The sequence below is a fragment of the Ruditapes philippinarum genome, unplaced genomic scaffold, assembly GCF_026571515.1.
Source record: "Ruditapes philippinarum isolate M1 unplaced genomic scaffold, ASM2657151v2 ctg767_1_1_1_1, whole genome shotgun sequence".
NCBI classification, from domain to species: Eukaryota; Metazoa; Mollusca; class Bivalvia; order Venerida; family Veneridae; genus Ruditapes; species Ruditapes philippinarum.
The window spans coordinates 375,997-387,424 of NW_026866214.1; the positions used below are offsets into that span (position 1 = coordinate 375,997).

General features: G+C 34.7%; 1 protein-coding gene across 1 annotated transcript; it reads right to left on the reverse strand.

Annotated features, from left to right (window-relative positions):
- Positions 1-2,778: 2,778 nt before the first annotated feature.
- Positions 2,779-10,606, reverse strand: LOC132731736 (uncharacterized). The gene is made up of 4 exons (XM_060717985.1): positions 10,432-10,606; positions 8,795-9,829; positions 7,904-8,082; positions 2,779-4,185 (listed from the first exon to the last, which is right to left on the reverse strand). Exons 2-4 carry the CDS (start codon positions 9,735-9,737, stop codon positions 3,748-3,750), a joined length of 1,560 nt encoding a protein of 519 aa, XP_060573968.1. The 5' UTR covers positions 9,738-9,829; positions 10,432-10,606; the 3' UTR covers positions 2,779-3,747.
- Between the last annotated feature and the right edge of the window lie 822 nt (positions 10,607-11,428).

An 11,428-nucleotide genomic window follows, 5' to 3' on the forward strand; every position in this document is an offset into this window, starting at 1 on the left:
GGGTAAACTCACTTGCCACCAGCAGGACAAAAGCTATTTTAAGTGTACACTTCATAACATTTAAATGAAGTCATTTTATAAACTCTACATGCAACAAACATTGCAAGTCATGTGACATGGTAACAACAAATAGATTAACAATGATAAAAACTTTCATACAGACAAGTTTAAAGAAAGAAATACTAAAACAAATATGTACAATTTTAAGACTTAGTAACAACAATTTAATCTGTAAATAGATGGCTATAGAACAATTGAGCAAACTTTTTGATAACTATAATATAAAATATACTCCATTTTTTCTATTTCAATTACAAAATTATTTCTCTATTTATAGAAAATCTAAATATAGTTTCATGATTCTGATCAAGAAAAAAATTTCAAAAATATATCACAGATAATTCTGAACTGTTTGTTTTTAGAACTGGAACTTAAAAACAAAATTGAGCCGCGCCCTGACAAAACCAACATAATGCGTTTGCGAACAGCATGGATCCAGACCCGCCTGCGCATCTGCACAGTCTGATCAGGATCTACGCTGTTCGCTATCAGTTTCTCTACTTGTAATAGGGTTTGTAAGCGAACAGCATGGATCCTGATCAGACTGTGTGGATGCGCAGGCTGGTCTGGATCCATGCTGGTCGCAAATGCATTACGTTGGTTCTGTCATGGCATGGCTCAAATGTTTACTTCATATAAAGAGAAGGCTTTTCATCGTAACAGTAAAAGAAAATATCACTCTAAGTATTCCAATCAAATAACATATTGTCACCTTACTGTAGTAACGGGTTAACTCCTATTAAATCATATAAGGAGTTAACCAGTTACTGCACTAAGGTGACGATATTATATGAAAATTCTTTGCCCTGGACACAGATGCCATTTAATATTTTAACATAAAACAATTAAGCTCACTTTTGTTTAAATTAACATACATTAACAAGGTCAAATATTACACAAAACTCAACATGTAACTATGCAAAATAAAGGCCTGAATATGAACTGTGACCTTGGATATATAAGTTCCACTTTTGTGCATTCCACTATTGACCTACACACATGTGTCCTTGACCTTGACATGTGTCGTTGACCTTGACATGTGTCCTTGACCTTGCAGTCTTGTCTGACCTTGTGGGATACTGACCATACAGATACAGCAATTTTTTATGTCTACTCAGCATTAAGTTCTGTTTCTGACCTTGACCTTATAATAAAAATCATAATCAAGTGTCTTTAACCTTGAAAAATTACGGTCTGTTCTTCCTGTGTTATACTTGCCAAGTAGGCAAAGAAACTAAACTTGTTTATGTTTCGCAACATGAAATTTTAGCTTTTCAGATTTGTTTTGATACTTCTTATCTTAAATTTTGTTTTCAAACAAAGCTGTAACCTTTTATTGTGACCTTGACCTTGTTAAACACAGCAGTCCTGTTTGAACCAAAATCTAGTCAATGTTTAAAGTTGCCATGAGTCCCAACTTACAGGCATATGTTACCTATCTAACAGTCCTATATGTTTGTTCTTTAATATGAATAAGCTGCATATAAAATATTGTTTCTTTGCCACTTATGGCCAGATCACCAAAATTTTGCTTGTCAGATTTTTTTTAATGGTACACTATCTCTTCCTTTTCATGTTTCCGGGCCTGAAAGGAGTCGCTACTTTTCATGTTTCAGAGCCCCTAAAGAACCCCCAAGACATTTGCTTGTGTTGAAATATAAATATTCTTCTGGCTTTTATCACTAAACCACTAATGTTTCATATTTTTATCAAACTTGTTATAAATAAATGGGTTAAAACGAAATTCACATAACTATCCATTTTGAAGAAAACAAGTCAAAATTGGCAAACAAACAATTTTTTAAAGGTGGTTGAATAACAACACTTTATGAATACTATTCTAGCACTATTATGACAGAAAAATGGCAGAATAAAACATATAACCATATAGGGAAATAGCCTAACTCCTATCTATATGTAAAAAACTACTACAATTTAATCTATATGTAAAAAGTTATTCATTCAAAATTTAAAAACTGGTTAAAAGATAAGTTGTGACTTAAAACCACAAACAAATAACAAAATACAAAATGTATTGTAATAGAAAGTAATATTAATATTCTTAATATTAAAAGAAAAACTAAAAAAAGACACTCGATGAATTTCAAACACTAACATCTAAAATATCAAACTCTATTTCGAGTGGTCACCTGTCAACAAAGACCACCCGTTGATGTGACTGGCCAATATTGGCAGTTGTCTATTTTCTAACAACAGGTTTTTATTTTCATTTGGCATTTATTCAATATATACAATATATAATTATAATAACTTAAAATTTAACAAGAGGGCCATGATGATCCTATATCGCTCACCAGAATTTATAGAAAGAGTGACAAAAATAAGAAAAGTTTTCTCTATGAATATTGGAAACACAACCCCAACAGACAGTCTTGGAAATGTTTGTTTAATTATATCAATTTATCACACACCCGTGCCGATTTTACGACTACGTAAATATGGTATTGCACGGCTGTGCATATATTTTCACATGACGTCATAAGCGTTATACAAACATAGTGTAAAGACGTGCTAAATGTTAGCGTTATACTTTAGGCACGTCAATGAAAAATGACTCTTATTTCACTATAAACAGTCTTTATTTTGGGTATGTGATAAATAGAATATCAAATTCGTGTAAGTTCAAATGACGTCTTAGTTAAATCTGTTGGTCAGAAATAGAGGATATTGAATGAGTGTAAGTTCAATACTGAATATATTGCACTCATTGAATAAAATAATATTATGCTCGCCAGAGGCTGGCATAATATAATTTTATTCAACTTGTGCAATAAATTCAGTATTGAACTTACACTCATTCAATATCCTCTATTTCTGACCAACAGATTTAACTAAGACGTCATTTGATTCGTATATTTTCAAAAATGTGACCCATCCTGTAGTAGCCATCTTTTTTTTTAAACATATTGAGGGTTGACTGCCCCGGCAGCTATAGTTCTACATGAAATGGCATTTCTTAAATTAAATTTGAAAAGAGGGTCAGCCAAGGAACAATCCTATGAAGTTTTGATGATATTGACCTAGTGGATTTGGAGTAGATGTCGTTTTAAAGAAAAGTGTCGACTGGTATACGATAAAAGGACGGACAACAGACAGTGAGCGATCAATATAGGCTCTCTGTTACCATGGTGAGCTAAAATTAAACAACAAACTTTGGTGATTTTCTTGTAAGTTTTGGTTTAGCACAAGGTGTTTATCACTAATAATAACATCTCTAACAGGGTAACGTGAACACTTTACAAACAATATCACCATTTTAACTACATGAATCTAACAATTATTTGAATCGCACAATACCTCAAACATTCTACAACATGGTTGGAACTATATGTAGGTCTTTAAAGTTGTTATGCTGCTAACATAATACGCCAAGAATTCAAAGCAATACTATCTTATTCGTATCGTAACCTGACACAACAACAAATTATAATGCCAGAGGTTTAAATTCTTAATCTGGACATAAATTTTCACATTAAAAATTTTATCTTTTGTTTGTACATACAAGCTTTACTACACAAAAAAAATGCCCATACGTATTTTATGATAAGTTTCATAATTTCCTGGGTTTTTCTCCAACATAAGCACTACTACAATGTCAAAATAATGAATTTTCCATACATATGATTTAGTTAATTTTTAATCATTCTTCAAAGGGACTTTACTTCCTTATTCTGATTCCGCACTTTTTTCTGTTCCATTCGTACCAGCATCATCATTGTCTTGAATGCACCGGTTAACGGGTGGCGTAACATGTTCCGGTACACGGTTTTCCGGTTTTGTCAACATCCATAGTAAATCTTTATACTGCTTAGGCCAGTAATAAAACAAGCTATTGTAATTATCTAACATCCAGTTTGGAATAATATCCTGCACCATACCGGGGAAAAGTAATGGCACAAACCGGTTACATCTCTGACTACTTTGGATATACTCCCGGTACATTAGTCGGTAAATATTTTTTGTATGAAGTCGGTATGGCCTGTTGTTTAAGTCGTTTTCTCCGTCGCTGTCAACACTGTCCGAGTCGTCGGCATCGTTTTCCATCTCGCAAGAGTCCGCTTCCATTCTGTACTTCGGTGACATTACAACTAGAATAAAGTCAGCCTAAAATAAACGAAAGAAAAATAAAAACACATGTACAATCTATCAAGCTTACAAAGATACCCCATGCCTTTTAACAACAAGTATCAGTGGAATTTGGGTTGGAGGATATACACAATTGAAATTTTGGGAGGAAATACAGCAGAGGAATTAAGTGGAAATAATCAAATGTAATTGGGGAAAATACACCATTGGGAATGGGGAAAATACACAAGTGGAATTGGGGAAAATACATCAATGGAATAAGGGGAAAAAACACCAGTGGGTTCAGGGAGGAAAATACCAGTGGAACTGGGAGGTTGAAATACACCAGTGGAATAGGTGGGGGGAAGGATACATAAGATGGGCTCCCGGAAATACACCAGTGAAATACGAGGCAATATACAGGTGGAATAGGAGAAAATATACACCAGTACACCAGTACAATTTGGGGAAATACACCAGTTGGCAGTGCTGGGGGGTGGGTAAGGAATAATACCAGTGGAATATAGGGGGGGGGGGTGGTGGAGAGAATACACCAGTGGATTGAGGGGGAAACAATAAAATTCTTTGAATAACAATTTAATCACATATAAAACCTTATGGTTTTACAGCAGTCAGTATTGCAATCCATTTCCTTCTGTTCATACAGAATGAATCATTTACACCACTGACTAATTGACTGCCATAAATTTTGAGTGACATGTTTTCTGCAAAGTATGTTTCATGTATGTGCAAGTTTGTTGTGTTTGTGGTTTGACCTTTCTGGGCTGTGGTTTTCTTTTTGAACATCTTTATTACTGATATGAGCTCATTATTTATGGCCTTCGTGTCAAAAATTTTTGTTTTATAAATATTTTTTTTCCAAAAATTCTATGAGTAAGTAAAACTACACACATTAAAACCAAATATAATAATTACAAAATAAAATGACAAATGCATTCCACATTTAACCCAGGAATATTAACATTCTGAGAAGTTGCCTTTGTAAGTTTGATTTTTAAGAAAAGATAAAACATAAAATCAGCCAAATTCCTGACATTAATGTGAAATTTTAATTTTATATTTGACTATACATTGAATGTAGTTTATGCAATTGATGACCAAAACACTATAGCTCTCCAAAACAAGAGGTTTACCCCCTCCCCCCTTAAAAAAACCCCACAAGATTACCCCCAAAATTATATAGAGGTTCATCTACACCCCCCTCCCCAACCCCCTTCCAAAAATAATAAATAAATAAACTCCCTAGTATGAGAAAAATGACATGTAGGGATCAAAATAACCATTAATCTCCGCAGAGCCTAGTAACTGCAGTAAATAGTTACCATAAAGCCAGATATTCCATTCTGTTATGGAAGCCCGCGTATGATTTTTTTTTATAGTCTTTATCATAATTATAGGTAGCTGTTTTCACAGTAGAGTGTCAACCTAAATCTTATTTAAAACTGACTGCCCGTGAATATTGTAAAAAATAAATAAGGTAGACTTCTTTTTTTAAGTGCATTGCACTGCTTTTAATCTATTGTGGTTAATATGATAACAGAATTTTAATTCATAATCTAAAATGTTTTGTTCATAAAACCTAACCAAACTGTCGCACTGTGAGTCAGGGGCAATTTTTGCTTTGTATTAAAATGCATGTCACACATCTTTGGTGTAAAATTTGACGTGATATCTGACAATAAGTTTTTATATAATATAATTAAGAAATAATAAACCTAACAAAACAGATCCCCACCTCCCAAAATGAGTCACAGTAATTCACAGTAATGATCAAGCAAAGTGTTTGGAATAAAATTGTTTGTTCTTTACACATGTTTGGTCATATCTCAGGAGCCGTCCCACCTAACTTTCCTGGATAAACCAGTAATCACTTATTTTACCACAAGTGACAGACTACTGGTCCGAGACCATAAAACCGGACACTTTTTGAACATTTTTCTGTACAGATTTTATAATTTTTAACATAGAGACCTAAAAATTTGACACAGTTCATCTAGGTTCTTCTCCTAACTAACAAAATAGTTTGTTTATTTCTGATTGCATTGACTTTTATATCTGAGGCTTACAGGGAGGGTATCAAAATTACCTAAATTGTCTACACTACAGTACCATGTGTCCGGACAGATATGTACATGACATGATTTAATTCAGATAAAAGTTTGGGTGTTTCGATTTGTGATTTTCAACATGATAAACAATATTTCAGCAGCATTTTGAATGCTTATGTTTTGGACATTCTATTGTTTACTTGCAAATGATTATAGCTGGTATATGAGGTCATGCATTGCTTTCTTGACCCCCAAATTTCAACGTCAACATTTTTGAAATAGACATTGAAATATTACCATTTAAAGAGGTTGAAATAAAATTATTTACTTAATTATAGAAGAAACATGCATTTATTGTTGATAAAAAAGTGACTGACAACCATTTTACAAAGAAAATACTAAAGTATTTTATGGGCCGTCTGGGTTTGGTGGTTGTCCGGTTTTGGTGGTCCCCAACCAGTACTTATTCCACATGAATTCTGGTTCAGCAGTGAAAGAAAAATGACTATTAGACTCTATGTGGAGGATCAATTATTGTCACAGAGAAATTCCGCCTCACCCAGGGATCGAACTGGTATTTGAAATTTCAAAGTAACATAACATTAATTTTTGGTAAGTTTTGATGGTTCACGTTGCAACGGTTCGGCTTTACTGTTGGAGGCGGAAGACGTTAGGCATCCTTCTTAGCATTATTTCAAGTACAAGTGTATATTTTAAAAGAACCGCCTTTTTTATAAGCTAGTTGTAAAGGTTCTCAACCCAAGAATTTCTGACAGGATTCAAACCCACAGTGAGGGGCAAGTGGTTTGAGGTAACCATAACCACTTTGCCATGGAGGCCGCTAACATGACAAATTAAAGAAAGGGGAGACAGTGACATTGACAGTGCCAGAGAGACCAGTATCAAAAAATTACTTCAACATAAAATTATCAAATTCTCAGCATGTTCCTAGAGGTCATTTATGTTCTGGCCGACAATTATATAACCATATATAACCATTTTCTCATTCAAAGATACCTTTAAGGCATGCTTAACTATTTGTCACTAATAATCATACTAAACTATTTGTCACTTATAATCACACTAAATTATTTGTCACTAATAATCGTACTTAATAAATTTGAGAATGTTATGTTTTCTTCACAACTCTGCTCAAATTAATACGCATCATAAATTTACCTGGAACTTTAATAGCCAAGTGTAATAATTATGATATGAAGATGCTAATATGTACCAATTTGCCCTTCTTCCATTTTAGGAACAATTCATTATCAAATAAAGGGTGTCAAGGTAAAAATTTGAAGTTGGTCAGCCAATGGTAGGCCTGGCTCTAAACTGGTGGCAAAGGCTAATCACTTTCGGTTCCAGCAGGGTAAGGGTTAAGATTTTGTTTTCATTTGTTTGATTGGGTTTTACGTCACACCAACACAGTATAGGTCATATGGCGACATTCCAGCTTTACTGGTGGAGGAGGACCTCAGATGCCCTTCTGTGCATTATTTCAGGCACGAACAGGCACCTGAGTAGAACCACCGATGTTCCGTAAGCTAGCTGGATAGCTTCCTCACATGAAAGAATCCAAAGTAAGGGTTAAGAGGCCATCAGTAAAAAGTAAAAATTTGTTTAAGAGTGATCTGGCCTAGGACTACACTGGTACCAGAAGCAAATTATTAAATACTATACCATACCTCGTCAAATCTGTTTTGGTACCAATTATGTCTTTCTTCTATGGGCAGTTTTCTATGGAATATGTCAACACAGCAAGTGAAGCCGTTTTTCTCCAGACATTTACACAAACTCAATACACGCTGTGTATGCTTTTTGTCGTCTGCTGCGTACGTGACAAACACTTTTATATGCCAAAATGCTGAAAAATAGCAGAAACCATGAATACTACAAACATGTCTAAATAGAGGATATTGAATGAGTGTAGGTTCAATACTGAATTTATAGAACCAGTTGAATAAAATTATATTATGGGAGCCTCTGGCGAGCAAAATATTTTATTCAACAATTAAATAAATCCTGTTATGAACCTACATGAATATCATATTCTATTTATCACATACCTCCCGAAAAAAAAAATGTTATAAGTGCAAAAGAATAATTTTTCTTTGAGGCCCCTATACTGTAACACTAACATTTTGCACATCTTTACACTATGTTTGTTTAAAGCAAATGACTTCACATCAAAATATATGAATGACCGTACAATACCATTTTTACAGAGTCGCAAAATTGGCACGAATGTGTGATAAAACAAATTATTTCAAAACAAGCTGGCATGGCATTTTGTTTTCTTTAAGTCTTAATCTGAAAACTGCCTGTTTTGAAAACTGCCTGTTATCAAAATGACAAAACTAAGAGGCTAAAAGCAGAAACCAGTCAGATCACATCAGTGTGTCCGTGTTGGCATGGTTTTGTACAGGTGTCCTAGGTGTTATTATTAACATCACTGTCCAAAGTTTATATACTCAAATAGTCAATGAACAAAAAATATCCATAATAGCAATTTAAGTCTATGTTTTATGATATGACCAATTAATACAATAGAATAATCAGATTTTAAGAAATGTTACCTTTTCTGAACTCTGCTGACTTCATGTTTCCAGGCACAGATGCTGATTTTGTCAACTGCTGTGTCTGAGAACTACTTGTAGGGGATGTTGCGGCAGAATTTGAAGACGACTTAGATCTTAACGGAAATGTATTTGGTGGACCAGGTATCCTTGGACTTAACCTCATATGACCTTGACCCTCACCATGATGACCTTGGCCATGACCTATCATGCTTGGATGTTGTTGAGACATAAATTCCATTAGTCTATCGGGGGATTCTAGGTGCCCGGCTTTACCCTGGAGTAATTCCTCGTCGCGTTTTAGCTTCATCAGGTGTTTGTATCCATCTTCTGTCTGAATTGGCGTTTCATTGGCTAGTTTCTGTAAGTGCCCTAAAGGTGTAGATGGCGTGGTAGGTGTCGGACTTGGGCTAAAGAAGTCTGCTGACTTCAGTGATGGCGCCGGAATTTCTAACTTCAGACCTGCTCGTTCTGTCTGTCGACTAAACTGGTTAAAAGGCTGTCTGAAGAGATTCTCTGAATTGTTTGTGTGAACAGTTGAATTCATATGTGGCAACCCGTGCTGGTTATTGTACCGGGCCATACCTCTCATCAATGCTGCACCTGGTGGAACCGGATCTTCTCTGACCGAAGGGGCGTGATCCATCGGTTCCATGTCACGATAGTATTGAGAATGACTATCATGTCCGCGTACCATCATACTGTCGGACAGAGGCATCGAGCGCTGTCGTTTAAGGTCGGGACTTTCATGCTCGTATCCAGGCAACCTTGCGTTTACACATTGAGGTTCAAAGCTGTTATGTCTTTGGTAATTTTTACACGGTGAAGAAACCGGAATCTGCTGGTTTCCCGCAAACATTCTGTAACTGTTTCCAGGAGACATAGCTGCAGTCTTATGATGGTTTTGAGTGTATGACTGGAACGCCTCTTTGGAGTAGGGCATATTGTCACACGTTACACAGACGTAGTCGTCCTCGATGAGATCCCTATGGCGATGTTTTTTGTTTAAGCTGTCACGATAACTCTTCTCAATTTCTGTGAGATAAAAATAAATTAAGGCACAATCATTTTAACAGAAAAAGGAAAATATGATTATATTTTACCACTTTACCCAGCTTACACTTTCTGGAACTATCCATTATCAATTCTGGGGGAATCAAGATGAAAATTTAATGCAAAGACATGCAGGCAGGCTGGCCTAGCTCTATACTCGTGATAAAGGCTCAAAACGTGGGTTCCAGAAGACTCAAGGTTAAGATTTATATTTTGAGACTTTTGTAACATGCTTTTTAAGGCCAATTCAGAAACATAGTTTTACCTTACACTTTTAATAAGAAGACATCTTGAACAATTAAGCTTCATAACCATGTATCTCAAACTATGAATAACTATTAATCTCATTGGTTGAAGATTGAAAAATTGCTTTGATTATCATCCAATCATATCAGTTTTCACATTAGGCCTCTAGATCATAAAACTTTTTTCTGGGCTCTGCCTCAAATCTTCAGGATTTTCATTGGTTACACATCAGTGCACATTCTGTGCCAGTTTCTAACCAATCAAATGCCAGAGATTGGCTTAATTCCTAATAGTTGCTTCACAACATTTCTTTATAAACCTAGGACCCGGGGACTTACCAGGAATTCCCTCTCTGAGTTCATCAAGAGCATCTGGTCTGTCGATTTCTTCTAAAGCGTCGTACACCTGATTGACTGTACTACCCTGTTTCTGGCTGTAGTCTTGTAACACTTTAATAGTATTTCTCCCATGTTGTGACTGTTGACTTTCGAACACCTGAAACGAAAATAAAACATTTTTCAGTATGGTGTATCATATCAAGGGTGTCACCCTTATCCGTTTAAACGGGTACAAACAGGTTTTAAGGTAAAAACCGGTCAGGAAACTCGCTAACCGTTAACAGAGGTTAGTATTAGACAAAGTACCAATTTTGAAAAAAAAATATTCGTAACGTTATTATTCTAAAGTTTTTAATAACAAGATATGACATTCTATTTGTATTTCAGTTGTTTTCCCCGATTACATGCTATCTGATCATGTACCGTACTGTGCTAACTGAAAATAGTTTCTTTATAATCAGACTTCTGTTGTAATCATTGTTGAGTACAACAAAATACAAACAAAATTTTATATCTTGTCATGAAGAAACAAAGTATGTTGAAAATCTAAGAATTTTATTACTATGCTCGTTTAACACGGTTATTATGTTGCCGTTAAACGTTTATCATTTTTGCTAACCGTGACACCCCTATATAATATATTGTGAATTCACTTAATTTCGTGGACGTGAAATTTTGCGGTTTGTCACAAGGAACATTTTCCTGGGTATCTGATTTCATGGACTGTTTATTTTTCCAAAAGGTAAAATGTAAAAAATCTGATGCGAAATAATCTTACAGCAGACGGAATGAAATTCTGTTGGATCTTAAATTCGTGGATTGACCTTTAAGTTATATAATATCATTTTATCACTTTAAAGTATTTAATTATGAACCTACATATTGATCAAATATCCAAAATAAGAACTGTTTACAGTAAAAAAGAATTTTTTTTTTCCATAATTTATATATAATACATTAACAAGCTTATAGTTTGATGCTAACATTTAGTGCATCT